Here is a 16,925-nt window from a genome sequence, read left to right as displayed (position 1 = left end):
GGAAACCTTCTCTCTAGACTGGTAGAGAGAGAATTTCAGGCATATTTTCTCTTCCACAGTCTAAAACACAACTAGCTACTGTAGGTGCCAGTGTTCTATGATGAATTAATGAATTGGAACTGGATTTGCAGCCTTCTGTGAATAATTATAAATTTATAAACTTCATCCAGAGCCTTTCCCAGTCTCTTTTAATTCTAGTACCTTCCTGATGAGAAATTATTTCCATTTTATCTTTCATGTGTGTGTGTGTGTGTGTGTGTATTTCTGTCTTATTTGCACCTAGTAGTTTACATGTTATCTCTTCCATTAAACTGTGAACTTTCTAAAAGCAGGAAGTATTTATTGCCTTTCTTTGTATTCATAGTATAGAGTCTAGTACCTGCTTCTCAAATGACTTGTTGACTGGCATATGCTGACTTACTCTGTCACTCATATCTTTGTCATTCCTGAATACAAATATTTTTAAAGTTATGAAAGTTTAACTTTCTTGAATTCATGTAAGAAAATTTCAAAAAGTTATACTTCTCATTTTAGATATGTCTATATTATATAAGTATTATATCTATTTTTATCTACTGTAAAATATAATATTCACTTTTCACCAAAATTTAACATTCATTTGTATATCATTGTATACGGATATGGGATGGAGTTAGAATTAGAGATTGTACCTGTAATTTTATTGGTGCAAGATCAGTACTTAGTCTTAGGGAATTGCCTATAACAGTGGTATCGAACTCAACCCCTCCACACTCCTCTCCAAAAAAACCAAAAACAAAACAAAAAAAAACCTCAGAGCAGCACTTAAGGATTCCTGGAGGCTGCATGTTGCCTTAGAAAACCACATAATAACATTATCTTTGTTCTATAGTATTTATATTCCTTAAAATTTTTCCCAATCTGATGCTACTGACCTACAGTATTTGAAATCACACAGCCTTGGGACTGAAACTTGAGTTTTCCTGGCTCTGAGGCCAGATCTCTATCAACTATGCAATATTGCCTCTCAATTATATTATTACTATCATTAGTATAACTGTGTAATATGAATTTATTACACACACATACATTTATGTATAACATACATTTCATTAAAATGAGACATTAGTAAAGTTTAAGGATTAAGAGAAGGGTTTGATAACTTGCTTAGAAGAATCTAGATGAATTTAAGGAAGTACTAACCAATAAAGGACCACATGGAACTCTTTTTTGTCTTTTCCAGGCAGGCTGATCACTTGTGATTTTTCAAAGGCACAAGTATAAGTCACTGCTGAAAAGAAACAAGACTTCTGCCATCTCTGAATTGCAGAGGAAAACAAGGCATATTAAAAGGGATTCTTAATTAGAAGTTGTGAAAATGTCTTATGTTGTTCTTTAATATAATAGAGATTGGAACCTTCTTTAAATAAAAAAAGATAAACATATCCAGTTCCATTAACATGAATTGTGAAAATTAGATTTATAGTCTATATCCAAATATATAGCTTAATGGAGCAGGAATTTTAACACTTAAATCCTTTATATCACATAGTAATCTTGATAAAAATTTCAAAATATATATTCTACTACTATGTAAGCTGCAATTGTCTTATAATTCGTGTTCTTGCCAGTATAATGAAGATATTTTTTGTTGTTCTGGGGCCTTGCTACCAGGCAATAACATTAGTTCTTCCCTCATTAGCATTCTTAAGTGTCCTGTGTTAGGTTTAGTGTGGGTATCTATCAGTCATGGAGCTATTACCATCTCTGTCATGAGCCAGTCATGTAAGTAGCCAAACACAGTCATCTTTTCCCATTTCATCCTAGATACTGAAAAATAGGTCTTGTCAAATAGTGCAGTCTTTATATCTATGTGTAAAATAACATGTAAATAAATAAAATAATATATAAAAATAATGTTGAATCTTCCTATGCTTCCTTTTAATATTTGATGCATTTCATTTCTCTGACGGGAGCGGAGCAGGGGAAGGTCCAAAGATCTCATCTCTGAGTGATAAAGGAACAAAGTTCAGGACATTAAAGCATTTGGCACCAACTCAACTTTCAACTTATTTATTGTTCCCCTGCCTACTCACTGATTTGTCTGGGGATTTTCTTGTTAGTTGAATGTCACCAACCAGTTGTATTCATTTGGAGGTTGTTAACCATATTTTTATTTTCTCAATCTTATAGACCTGTCTTTCTGATAATTTAAACAATTTTGTTCTTATCGACTTGCAAATGGCATGCTTATTTTGTGTGAACTTTTAAAAAATTTCTAACATTTAGGTTTTATCTTTTTATTTGTATTTTCATAGGAAGACAAAGGAAAGAGCTGTTCTCTTATCAACTGTGGTGTACAAATGCTAACTCTTGGGCCCTGTTTATAGTGTGTGTGTGTGTGTGTGTGTGTGTGTATGTATCCATATATATGTATTAGTTTATAGCTATTGCCTTATCTCTAGAAGTTTTCCTATTGTACAAAATTGGAATAATACTTTTAGTTTTAGAGCACTGAAGGAAGACTGATCCTTGAATTTACCTTTAAGAACTTGAGGGGGAAGGGCAGAGCCAAGATAGCAAAGAGTTAGACAGGAAATTGCCAGATATTCTTTTGATTCTAAGGGAAGAATCAAAATTAGCTCAAGTTTCTGAACAGGTTTTGGTGTGACAGAATCTATAAATTGTAGAGAGCAGAACTCTGAAAAGTTATACTTAAGACTCAGTATGATTGATGTAATCTTACAACAAAATATTAACTCAGTGGAATTGATGAGATAATGGTTCCCTAGTGATATAATGATTGGCTTATACTCAGTATGATGAATTGATGTAATTGTAATAGAGTATTTAAGAGGTCAGAATCATACAGAAGTCAGAGACTGAGATGTGCAGATTGCTGACTGGCTGACCAGAAGAGATGAGAGGCTTGTAAACTGACTGAGACTGCTGGCGCAGTCTGGGAGACTGAAGGAGACAATAAAGACTTTGGACTTTATTCTTGACTATTCTCGTGGTGATTATTCTGCTGAAACCAAGGCCTCCAGAAAGCTAGCCCGGGACATTACAACAAACATTCAGAGTGTAATAAATTTCCAGCTTAAGATATCTTGGAAGTACTTTAGGAAAAGTCTGTCTCACTTGGACAGTGGGGAAGGTGGCCTGTATAGGGAATCTAGTGAGAGGCTCTTAACTAAAGTACAGCAGCATTGGCTACTCAGAAGCCAGTGGATCAGCAGCCTAGGCCAGCTATGAGACCTCTAAGGCAACCACAAGGCTATTGTGAGGTTCTGAACTCCAGCATAATAAGTGGAACTTAGCCAGGATTACCCAAAGAAATCCTGCAACACCATTGGCCCCAGTGCAGTCAGTGAGAGATCCAAGTCCCTCTGAAAAAGAAGCTTGGTGCAATCTCCCCTGTGCCCTAGGAGCTGTGTTCAACTTTTAAAAATGAGCAAAAAAGCAAAAAGAGTCCTGACCATAGAGAACAAAATGGAGATGGGGAAGATCAGAACACAAACCCAGAAAAGCCCATCAATGGCAAAATACCTACAGGAAAAACGTCAAAAAGGGATATGAACTGGTCTCAAGTTCAGAAGGCTCTCCTAGAAGAACTCAAAAAAAGATCTTAAAAGAGAAGAAATAAGGGGAAAAATAAGAGTTATGCGGGAAAATTATGAAAGTTTTTTGGGAAAAATCAAGAGCTTGGAAAAGAAAGTATATAAATGGACTGAGAAAAATAATTCCTTAAAAAATAAATTTGGTGAAATGAAAAAAAATACTGAAGCAAACAACTTTTAAAAGATAAATTTGGTGAAATGGAAAAAGAAAACAGCTCCTTAAAAAATAGAATTGGTGAAATGAAAAAACAATCCACTTTTAAAAGTATAATTAGCCAAATGCAAAAGGAGGTAAAAAAGCTAACTGAAGAAAAGAATTCCCTAAAACAGACAAATGGAAGTGAATGATTAATGAGACATCAAGAATTAAACAATGAAAAAAAAAAGAAGAAAATATAAAAGACCTTATTGGAAAAACAACTGACTTGGAAAGTAGATTCAGGAGAGACGATCTAAAAATTGTTGGACTGCCTGAAATCTGTGATTGGGGGGAAGGGGGGGGAAAGCCTGGACAACCTTTGAAGAAATCATCAAGGAATAAATATTCTGTACTTAGAGAGTAAAATAGTCATTGAAAGAATCCACCAGTCACCTTTTGAAAGAGACCCCAAAATGAAAACTCCAAAGAATATTGTAGCTAAATTCTAGAATTATCAGATCAAGGAGAAAATACAGCAAGTATTCAAGAAGAAACAAATCAGATATCAGAGAGTCAGTCAGATCTAGCAGCTTCCATATTAAAGGATTGGAGGGCTTTTAATATGATATTCCAAAAGGGAAAGGAACTTGTACTACAGCCAACAATCAATTACCCAGCAAAATTAAGCATTAGCTTTTAGGGGAAAAAATGGACATTCAATGAAATAAGGGATTTTCAATCATTTCTGATTAAAAGACCAGAGCTGAATAAAAAAGGTGATCATCCAGTGATGGACAGAAGCAGCTACACCCAAAGAAAGAACACTGGGAAATGAATGTAAACTGTTTGCATTTTTGTTTTTCTTCCCGGGTTATTTTTACCTTCTGAATCCAGTTCTCCCTGTGCAACAAGAGAACTGTTTGGTTCTGCACACATATATTGTATCTAGGATATACTGCGACATATTCAACATATATAGGGCTGCTTGCCATCTAGGGGAGGGGGTGGAGGGAGAGAGAGGAAAAATCAGAACAGAAATGAGTGCAAGGGACAATATTGTAAAACAATTACCCTGGCATGGGTTCTGTCAATAAAAAGTTATTATAATAAAAAAAAAAAAAGAAAATAAGAGACTTTACCGCATTAAAAAAAGTGATCATCAAAGATAATACTTGAGATAATACAAAGGTAAACCATGTAGGAAAAAAGACTTTTTTTTAAAGGTTAAAATGTTTTTATCCCTATGTGAGAAGATGATACTTGTAAATCTTAAACAATGTCTTTGTCAGGGCAGTTAAAGGAGTATACATACAATAGAAGGTGTAGGAATAAGTTGGCTTTAAAGTAATGATATAAAAAAGAAATTAGGAATGGAAAAAGGATTGTACTTGGAATAGAGGAAAGGAGAAGTAAAATGGGGGTAAATTACATCACATGAAGAAAGGCACGAAAGATGTATTACAGTAGAGGAAAAGAAAGGAGGGGGATGGGCATTGTTTGAAACTTAATCTTTCTGGACTTGGCTCAAAAAGAGGATACATATTTTATTTGGTATAGAAATTTGTCACATCCTATAGGGAAGTAGGAGGGGGAAGGGTAAAGAAAAGGGGGAGGCTAATAGAAAGGAGGGTGCTGAAAAAGGGAAGACAGATTGAGAGAGAATACATGAATTTCCTTTAAGAACTTTAAGGAGAAGAGCAGTCAAGTAGCAAAGAGTTAGACAGGACATTGCCAGAGATTCTTTTGATTGTAAGGGAAGAATCAAAATTAGATTTTTGAAATTTAAAGTATTTGGAATTTAGTATGTTTAATCTTTTAATTATCTTTTCTGTACATTTTTATTTATTTGAATTTGTTAATTAAGAAAACCATTATTATTCTTAAATAAAAAAATTTAAAAGATAAGTGAAATTTCTTTACAGCATGAACTTTTGTCATAAACTCTTATTCCTTAGTGTTCATATCCATATAAGCTCCATTTTGAACTCATCCATTAACCTATTTGCTTGGGATGAGTTACTTTCAAGCAAGTAGGAAAGAATGTTAACTTTTTTTTTTGTTGTTGTACTCCAGACTTTCCCAAAAAAGACTGATGGTTTTTTTTTTTTTTAAGAGAATATGTGGGCAGATAATTTCTTTTGTACTTATTAAGTATTGTACATCAGCTAAATCATATGGGGGCAGATTTTGTGGGTGGTTTTGCTGTTTCAATTCTGATTAAATTTACGTCTATTTCTCAGTGTTGATAACCTTTTTTAATGCTTAATGCAGCTAGGTTCTGGGACGGATAGAAAAAATATGCTAGGAAATCCATCTTGGTATATACATAAATGGAAGTGTTCTAACAGTTTTTCATTTTTCTGCTATGATATTGTCATTTTAGCCTGAGTAAAAATCTTTAGCTTTTAACTTTCTGTTTACCAGATTTGATTTTATGGTGGGGAAAGCTGGTGTGGAGGAATGGTCTAGTTTACTTTTCTCTCTATTTCTGTCAGTTGCTTGCCTCAAATATTTCCTTATCCCAGTTTATCCTCCATTCAGCTACTAAAATGATTTTCTTTTTTTTTCTTTTTCTTTTTTTTTTTTTTATTTAATAGCCTTTTATTTACAGGTTATATGTATGGGTAACTTTACAGCATTAACAATTGCCAAACCTCTTGTTCTAATTTTTCACCTCTTACCCCCCACCCCCTCCCCCAGATGGCAGGATGACCAGTAGATGTTAAATATATTAAAATATAAATTAGATACACAATAAGTATACATGACCAAACCGTTATTTTGCTGTACAAAAAGAATCAGACTCTGAAATATTGTGCAATTAGCTTGTGAAGGAAATCAAAAATGCAGGTGGGCATAAATATAGGGATTGGGAATTCAATGTAATGGTTTTTAGTCATCTCCCAGAGTTCTTTCTCTGGGCATAGCTGGTTCAGTTCATTACTGCTCCTTTGGAGATGATTTGGTTGATCTCATTGCTGAGGATGGCCAGGTCCATCAGAACTGGTCATCATATAGTATTGTTGTTGAAGTATATAATGATCTCCTGGTCCTGCTCTAAAATGATTTTCTTAAACGATAAGTCCAATCATATCATCTCCTTATTCAGTAAACTCCTATGGCTCCCTATTGTCTCTAGAATCAAATAAAGATATTATGTTTGGCACTCACAAATCTTCATAACCTAGCCCCTTCCTTTCCAGTCTTTCTACATCTTACTTTCTGACCTGTATTCTTGAATTCAATGATACTGGCATCCTGCTACTGTAAGAACAAGACACTGCATGTCTCCATTCTAAGCATTCTTTCTGGCTGTCCCCAATGCCTACAATCTCCCTCCTTATCTTTGCTTTCTGTCTTCCTTGACTTCAGTCCCAACTAAAATACTATTTTCTACAGGAAGTTTTTACCAACTCCTCTTTATTCTAGTGCCTTCCTTCTGTTACTTTCTATTTATCCTGTATATAACTTATTTGTGTATATTTACTAGTTTTCTCCTAATAAATTATGACTATAATTATAATTATGTTTATAAGTTATAATTTCTGTAATTTCTGCCCTTTGAGGGCAAGGGACTATTTTTTGCCTCTTTTTTGTTGTAATTTTTGAAAATTTTAAACTTGACAAGAAAAATTCTGGTGTACATAGGACACTATCAGAGAGGATTCAATATAAAATAATAAATTTCCATTTCAAGAAAATTATATAATAAATAATACACATTGTTTTCAAAGCTGTCCAGCTTTTCATTGATTTTTTTTTTTTTTTTGGTCTTCTTTTCCTCTCCCCACTCTCTACTACCTTAAAGAAGGGTATAAATCAGCGTGCGTGAGTATATGCTTGTGCAGGTGTATGTATGACTGTAATAAGCTTATTTCTTCCCACTGTCTATTTCTCTAAGGTGAATAGCATCTTCATAAGTCTAAGTCTAAATCAACCAGTGTATCATTTTTTATGCCATAGGAATATTCCAACCCAATTACAGCCAATCTGAGAAATTGTGTATGGGAGTTTTTTATTCCAATTTTCTGCATTCTTTCTATTCTTGACTACATAGGTTTTCTTTTTGCAAGAAAATTTTAATGTAAAATAATGGAAATTATCTGTTTTGCTAAAATAATGCTCTCACCTTATAATAGTTTAAGATTTGAGATTGCTGAATCTACTTCCTTTATGTCTTCCTTCCCTCCCCTACCAGTTTCTTTGAAGTTCCTGACCTTTTAGTCTTTCAAATGAACTTTATTATAATTTTTTTCCAATTCAGTAAAATAATTTTAAAGGCAATTTAATTGGGATGACTTTGAATAAATTGGTTGGGTAAAATTATCATTTTAAAGTTATTGGCTTTACCCAAGCATGAACAATAAATATTGCTTTAATTATTTAGAGCTGAATTTATTTGTATAAAAAGTATTTTATATTTATGTTCATGTAGTTCCTGTGTCTGTTATGGCAATTATATATATGCTCAAGTATTTTCTATTATCTATATATTTTAACTATTCTAAATCAAGGTTGAATAATATTGCTGACAGTGTAGTTTCTGTTTTGTTAAGTTTATTTAACCTTAACTTTTCTGAGATCATTATTTTTTTAACATACTAAATTCTACTCCTGCCCTTTATTTTATCTGTCTGTCTGTCTGTCTCAGTCTGTCTCTCTTTTGGTGTTTCCTGATAGCAGCATATTGTTGTATTTTTAATCTGTTATGTTTCTATTGTATGTATTAATTTGTCCCATTCAAATTGTAAGTTGCAATTACTTGTGTATTTTCCTCTCTCCTATTTAAGTTGCTTTTCTTGCTGTTTTCAATATTTTCTTCTTAACCTGGGAGCTATGAAACTTGGCTATAATTTCTGTAAGTTTTCCTCTTGGGTTCTTTTTCAGGTGGTGATTGGAGGATTTTCAGGACAATATTCTTTGACAAATTTATTGTATTACTGTATAAGATTCCTGTTTTTAATCATAATTTTCAGGTAGTCTGACTATTCTTTTATTATTTCTCCTTGATCTGTTCTCTGTTCATCTGTTTTTCTGGTGTTTCACTTTCTCTTCTATTTTTTCATTTGGTTTATGATTTGTTGATGTTTAGAATATCATAAGCTTCCCATCACACAATTCTAATTTTCAAGGAATTATTTTCTTAAGTTTTTGATTCTCTATTTCCAACTGGTTGATTTTCTTTCTTTCTTTTTTTTTTTTTTATCTTTTTTTTTTCTTTTTAATTTTTCCTCAATCACTCTTATCTGATTTTGAAAGTCCTTTTTAAGTTTTCCTAAAAAAAACTTTTTGTACTTGAAACCATTTGCTATTTCTCATGATGTTTTTAGCTCTATTATCTTCTCAATATGAACTCAGATCTCTACCCCCATGGTAACTAATCTATGGTTGGGTTTTTTCAAGTTTCAGGTTTGGCTTTACTGTCTGTCTGAGGCCCAACCATGGGCTTTCCTCTTCATTCCTAAGAGTCATCTAAGACCCCCAGCCACAGTCCTACAAATGATCTTGCTCTTTGGGGTCCCCTCTGGTGGCTACAAACTAACTACTGCTTGTACTGTGCCTTGGAACTAAAACCAGGGACTCTACTCTCCTGAAAGTGCCCACAGCCAACAAGGTCCCCACCTCTAGCTAATGGACTCACCAGGTGTGTTCTAGCTCCTTCCCGAAGCCACAGAGTGAGATATGTTTGGTCAGCACAGCTCTACTTGGCTTCCTTTGACAATGGAAGTTCCTTCAATGTTCTTCTAGTCAGTGATCAGACTTCCATACTATGTTCCAGATAAATGTTTCTAAGGTTGAGACTGCCTCAATCCAGCTGACCTCAGAACTTGTTTGATTATTGATTCTGCAAAGTTTGGCCCTGGACATTAGGTCTTTCCTGGGATTTGTTCAAATTACCTTAGGGAAGATCACTTTACCCTGTGCTTATTTCTGCTGCTTTTGAAATTTTTTTTTTTGTAAGTTTTCTGATATGGTGCACCAATCTTCACATTATAGGGTTTTTTTGTTTTTGGTAACCTGAGCATTTAGCACAGTGTCTGGCATATAGTAGGTGATTAATAAATATTTATTTACCTTATAGTTTCCTTTTGATTTGTAGTCTGCCTGTCATCCATCATTTTCTCCAATATCCTTTTTCTCTTTATATCACAGCTCCTGACTTCTGGCAAAGTCAAATCTGCTTGTTCTTTCTTAATAGATGATTCAGATTCTGCCCCATTCCTTTGGTCATGTTCTCTTTTTATTGATTTTTTAAAAAATCACATCTTTCTAGAACCAATTGAATATCTTTATAACCTTTAGAAAATCTATGCAAATTCCATTTTCTTTCAATCACATTTTATATCCCTTGACTGCATTTGTATTAATTTCTCAGGATGTTTTTTCCTCCCTCCCAAATCGATTTTGGGCATCATAAGGGTTGAAGTATGGCTTCTGTTCCTTCACTATCTCTTATAGTGCTTAACACAGTGCTTTATTTATTGTGGGCACCGGATAATGTTTGTGTACAAGATTTGTGTCGACATCCCTTATATTTAAGGATTCACCACTTCTTAAAGTACTGACATAGCTGGGCAAAGAAATTGAACCTAACAATAGTTAATAGCATATGAGAGAGTAATGTTAGCACTATGATTTCTCCATGAAAATCCTTTTTTTTTTATTTTTTTCCTATCAATTGAATAGAAAAGGGTGTGTGTATGTGTGTGTATCTGTAATATAATGAAAATGCTTATTGGAATCTTATGTTGCCAATAAACTCAACTACAAAGCAGATAACAATTTTCTTCAAACGTTTTACATTTCTTTCTCTCCTTCTGTTGTTAGATTTTGATTTGCACTATTTCTGGCATTGGAGCAAATTCACTGACTATGTGCAGTGTGTACTGGCTTTCACGGGAGTGACTGGATACATCACTTACCTCTCTCTTGATTCTGCTCTGTTTGTGGAAACGCTGGGGTTTCTTGCTGTATTCACGGAGGCCATGCTGGGTGTGCCACAGCTTTATCGAAATTACCAGAATAGATCCACTGAAGGAATGAGGTAGGAGAAAAGGGGATTTGGGGTTGTTGCTGACCATTATTGTTTGTATTCTCATTAGGAGGCACCTTTTGTTTAATATCTGATGAAAACTCCTGGGAAGTTATATACAGGACACATTTTCTAAATGAAATTGAAGTTTACTATCCCTGGTACTTTTAAGTTCAAAGATATTTTATCTTTTCTTTGTATTGGCAGAGCCAAGTCCTAGAGCTAGGAAAGGTAGATTGTGTTGCAATATGCAGGGAATATGTAGTTCCAACAAACAACTTTTCTGCCAGAAAATCTCCCTCTATGACATCATTATTTTTTTTATTGATCAGATAACATGATGAATGTAAAGTCTCTATAGGGACTTAACATAAAAACAAGATGAAGAATCAATCTCCAGTAGATAAGTGGTCAAAGGATATGAACAAACAGTTCTCAAAAATAGAATTGCAAAATACTACAACTATATGAATAATTGTTTCAATTGCTAATGATAAGAAAAATACTAAACCAAATAATTCTGAGGTTTCACCTCACCCATAGCAAATTGGCAAAAAATATTTTATATTTAAGGGAAAATAAGCAGATGAAGTTATTGCCTGTAGAGGTAGGCCAATTCACAGTTCCACAAAGGGAATGTAATTTGGGTTTGTGTTTAAAAAATGTTTATACTCTGATCCAAAGATCCTGCTGCTGGGCATAATACTCCACGGAGGTCAGAGATAGAAAGAAAGATGCCAAATACAGTAAGATATTCATAGCAGTACTTTTTGTGAGAACAAAGAATTCAAACCAAAGTTGTTGTTTAGTTATTTTGGTCATGTCCAACTCTTTGTGTTTCTAGATTATTTTACAGATTTATTTTGTAACAAACAGGTTAAGTGACTTGCCTAGTATTAAGTGTCTGAGACTGGGTTTGAACTTCCTGACACTTGACGTGACACTCTATCCACTGTGCCACTAAACTGCCCCTCAAACTAAAGTAGATGCACATTGACTGGGAAGTAATTAAATGAATTGTAAATGTTAATGTAAAAGAGTCATATTGCACTTTTTAAGTGATGATGAATATGAAGAAAGTAGAGGTAAATGGGAAAACTTAAATGAATTAATACTGAATGATTTACTAGAAAGGACGCTGACTGTGAAATTAAGGGCAAATGTTCCCTGTGATTACTACACAAATGGAATGGGGGGGAGGGAGAAGTGAAACTGAATGCTCTGTAATTATGTCATGACCAAATTTGACTTTGGAGAAGAGATTAGAAAATGTGATTTTTTTTCCTTTTTCTGTAGACTACAATGGTGGGACTTTGCATGATGTGGTTGATGTTTTGCTTAGTTTTACTGAATTGCTTAGTTTTACTGAATTGCTTTCAATCCCTCACCTTTTTATCCTTTATTACAACAGACACATCATGGATAGAGGAATCAGAAATATATTAGAAATCAAAGTGATGTAAAAACAAAAGACATCAATATTTAAAAAAAAATATTGAAGATCCAGTAGAGACAGATAGGTATAATTTTCAAACCTTCCTTCAAATACACATACCTTAAATGAACTGTACAGATTAGTTAAACTACCCTTTGAAGATTGAACACTTTTTCTCTTTATATTTCACTTGGCCTTTTAATTTGTGAACAAACTTTAAAGTGTACTTTCACTAAAGTCTCTTCTCTAAAAAATCATCTTTCCTCCCTCCACCTTCCACCAAAAAAAAAAGAAAGAAAATAATCTGTGTTGAGCTTTTTTGCAGAATAAGAATCCTTTTCAAGTATAAATCAGCATGCAGCTCCAGTTAAAAGAAATCTTATTTAGAATCATATCATCTAATCTAATGTCTCAGTGTATGAATTCTTTTAGTGGCATATCATTATTTTTAGCAATCTTGTCTTTTTGCTTAAATGCTTTCAGTGATAGTATTAGGTTGTTGGTAACAAATATTCTATCGTTAGGAGTAACCATAATCATCCTTTGCCTCACTATTTGCCTGAACCCTTTTCAGAATTCTCTTCCTTCCCACCCCTCCTGCAATATTGCCTACTGGAAAAACCTCTGATCTGTAATGTGCCTTTTCATTGGTCACTCCCTTCTCAGAATCACAATTTTAGGAAGGATTCTAGCTATGGTTCAGTATTGCAGATAGTTTCTCTCAAATGCAGAAGTCTCTTCCTGTTCCTCCTCCTCACTTGCTATATTGCCACCTTTAGAAAATTACTCCCTCCTGTGCCCTTCCACATTATTTCATAGTTTCCATTTACATGTTGCCTTTACCATTAAAATGTAAGCTTTTTGAGGGCAAGAACTATGAGGCTGTGTGGTACCATAGAAAAGAGCAAAGCTTCTTAAACTGTTAAGTTATGACTTCAGATGGGGTCATGTAATTGAACATAGGGATCATGATAACTTTGGCAACCAAAAATTAATTAAAAATAAATAATATATAATTATGTCAAGGCGTTTCTGGTTGCTCTTGTCTGTGTTGCATATGATATGACTTCACAGCAGCCTTGATTCTGAATACACATATGTATTTTGCATTTCACATGTACAAACATTGCCGGAAACACCTTGGCTCAAATTTGAGACAGGGTCACTTAAAAATTTCTTGATCTAAAAGAGGTTACACGAGTAAGAAGTTTTAAGAAGCTCTGGAAGAGAACACTATATTTGGAATTAGTACCTAGATTCCTTCTGAGGCTAACTAAAAACCATAATAACTTCAGGGGTCTGTTTTCACATCTGCAAATGAGAACCAGATGGCCTCTGAACTGAAATGAATCCAGTCAAATCTAGTCTTATGAAACTAAGCCAGAAAAAGCCCATTTAATTTTTGGACAAATCAAGTTGTTTAACAAAATTTAGTCTTGAATTGAACTAAAATTTGTGTCCTCATAACTTTTACCCATTAGCAATATTGTTATTTGTCCTTTGTTCTTGAAGAGGACCAATGATATCACAAGGGTGATATCTTGACTTTTGAGTGAATTGGATTTAAGTGAGGAGACAGAGCTGTGTAAAGTTTTTAGCCAGCCTTTCTCCTCCAGAGGCCACCTTCTTCTGTTGTATAGAACAAAGCTGTGTGGGTTGTTACCTCATATTGAGTCAAGTAACTGAATATGTGGGTCACAAAAATCGATTTATTATTGGTAAATGTTTGACTTATATATCTATATATTCATGTAAAAATTTCTAGGGTGAAAAGGGCTTGCAAGTGGAAAAAGTTTTAAGAAGTTACGGTATAGAACAAGTCTATTTTCAAGTATTTGAATATAATTGTCCATCTACCCTTAGATAGATTCTTTTCTAGCTTAACCTCATATGAGCCCTGTCTATTCTATAAATTATGATTCTTTGATAGTAAAAAAAATCCAAGTTACGTATGTACTATTATCACTACACTATCAATATATTAATATATGACTAAAATATGAAGTCACATGAAAAAATGACTCTTGGAGAAATACCTTTTTTTAGCATTTTACAGTTGGCTATGTCTTAATAGTGAATAAGAAAGCCTGGGTTCTAGTTAACAGCTATGTGACCTTGAGTGACAGCCTGAATAAGCCTTATCCCAAATAGGGATTTTGTGCTGCTTAGTCCCATAGAGTTGTTGCAATTATCATATTAGATGGATTATACATGTTAAAACATATTGTAAACTCTAAAGGTATTTTATAGATGTGAGCATAACTTTTATGTTACAAAAAAAGTGACCAACATTTCTGTGGATGGAAGTCTGTGTCTAGCTATTAAATATTGTATCCAATATAATTTATTATAAGGCCTGGTTAGGGCTTATTGAGTACCTTTGTTGCCAAATATCACCTTGTGGGGGTGTTTCCAAGAAGTCATTTTGTTACTATTTATCTTAAAATTGTTCAGGATAATCAACTAAAAGACAACATATTTAGTGGAAACTTCTCCATATTTAAGTCCCCTCCTCTCCTAGCATTTGAGTTTTAAGTTATTTTTAAAATTTTCTTTACTTGGATGACTTCCCATTGTTTTGACCAGAATTTTTCATTGGTTTTATATATAAGATTGTATCTTGGTATCATCTATTTAGCTTTTAAAGTCTTCCACAACTTGGCTCCAGTCTACCTAGTCCCATTGGTAATATTATTCCCTCCAGGTAAGTTGATTTTCTGTCTTCTCCTTACCCTGTGTCTTTGTGTTGGCTCTTATGCCTGGGGAAACACTCTTCCTCCTTACTTTTTCAGTATACAGGTCCGCTCTCTCTTTTTTAAAAATACACATTATTTTATTAATCATGTTGGGAGAGAAAAATCAGCAAAAAAACCATGGAAGAGATTTAAAAAAAACAGGAAGAAAGAAATGAACATAGCATGTCTTGTTAATTTAAATTCAGTCTCCCTAGTTCTTTTTCTGGATGCAGATAGCATTTTCTGTCTGATGTCTGTTGGGATTGCTTTGGTTCACTGAACCACTGAGTAGAACCAAGCCTTTCATAGTTGATCATTGCACATCCTTGCTGTTATTGTGTGCAATGTATTCCTAGTTCTGTTTATTTTGCTCAGCATCAGTTTGTGTAAATCTTTCCAGGCCTTTCTAAAATCACCTTGTTTATCATTTTTTATAGAACAATAATATTCAATTACCTTCATATGCCACAACTTCTTCAGCCATTTCCCAATTGATGGGCATCCACTCATTTTCTAATTCTTTACTGCCACAAAAAGCTGGTACAAACATTTTTGCACATGTGGGTCCTTTTCTCTCCTTTATGATTTCCTTGGGCAAGATGCAGTAATGGCACTGTCAGGCCAAAGTGTATGCAGTTTTATAGCCCTTTGGGTTTAGTTCCGAATTGATCTCCAGGATTTTGGATCATTTCACAACTCCACCAACAATGCATTAGTGTCCCAGTTTTCCCACATCCTCTCCAACATTTATCAATATGTTTTCCTATCATCTTTCCTATCATCAGCCAATCTGAGAGGTATGAATTGGTACCTCAGAGCTGTTTTAATTTGCACATTTCTAATCAATAGTGATTAGAAAGCATAGATAGCTTTAATTTCATTATCTGAAAATTGTCTGTTTATATCCTTTGACTATTTATCAATTGGGGAATGACTTGTATTCTTATAAATTTGATACTGTCTGTAAAGATTTTTTCCCAGCTTTGTGCTTCCCTTTTAATCTTGTTTCTGTTGGTTTTGTTTCTGTAAAAACTTTTAATATAATCAAAGTTGGCCATTTTACCTTTCATCATGCATGTTCTCTAGTTCTTCTCATACTTTTGCAGATCCTGCCAAATTAAAATGTCTTGAATATGTGCCTGGGAATATAGAGTATATTATGTTGGTCTGCAGAGGGACCAGCATGACTAAGAGGATTTTATTCCCAGCTTAGTTACAGGGATGATAAGTTTTAGGTCTTATCAACTCTTGAAAGTTAATTACTAACATAAAATGACTATGATTAGTATTTGTGGAAGGAGAACCCACAATGAAGAAATTCTAGCTATCACAAAAAGATTGAAATAATTTTTTGGCCACTTAGATACTGTCTTGTCTCCTATTCTCTTTTCCTTTCTCTAGTGCATCAGAAGTTTTAAAAAGAAATGTAGTGGACAAGTCCTTCTCTTTGTGTGTTACTTTCTTTAGCTCTCTGTCCTTCTTCCCCTTATAGTAGAATTTTCCAAAGATTTTGTCCTTAATTGTCTCTTGCTAAACTTTCTCCATGCAATTTTATCCATTCCTAAGGCTTCAATGATGGCGTCAATGAAAAGACTTTTGAATTTATAGTTGCAATACTGATTTTATCCTTGAGCTTCGTGTGTGTGTGTGTGTGTTGTGTGTGTATGTATGTATGTATGTATGTGAAAATATTCAACCTATCCTTACTCTTAACTTCTCTGTTTCTGTTAGTTTACTTGTACTCAAAAGTTTGATTAATCTTCCTCACATGCAGTCAGTTGCCAAGCTTTATCAATTCTACATCTGCAGTATCTTTCTGTTGTCTTTTTTACTAACAGGACAGACTCTTGTCATCATTTGGACTATTGCTGTAGTTTTTTAATTGGTTTTCATTTTTCTTCCTTTCTTCTCCTGACTTTCATACTATTATATTAATCTTTAATTTAAAGAAAAATTGCTACTAATTGGATTGTTTAATATTTCA

General features: G+C 33.8%; 1 protein-coding gene across 5 annotated transcripts in view; it reads left to right on the top strand.

Moving 5' to 3' along the window:
• The window catches only part of SLC66A2 (solute carrier family 66 member 2), a 134,795-nt gene that overhangs the window by 61,094 nt on the left and 56,776 nt on the right, over positions 1-16,925 (top strand). For all 5 annotated transcript variants that reach the window (XM_031946744.1, XM_031946746.1, XM_031946743.1 and 2 more), the window contains one exon: positions 10,567-10,783. In XM_031946744.1, the coding sequence (XP_031802604.1) occupies positions 10,567-10,783 (217 nt within the window). The remainder of the gene's footprint in view (positions 1-10,566; positions 10,784-16,925) is intronic.

This window comes from Sarcophilus harrisii, chromosome 1 (genome assembly GCF_902635505.1).
Source record: "Sarcophilus harrisii chromosome 1, mSarHar1.11, whole genome shotgun sequence".
Taxonomy (NCBI): Eukaryota; Metazoa; Chordata; class Mammalia; order Dasyuromorphia; family Dasyuridae; genus Sarcophilus; species Sarcophilus harrisii.
This window is presented reverse-complemented; position numbering and strand designations above follow the sequence as displayed.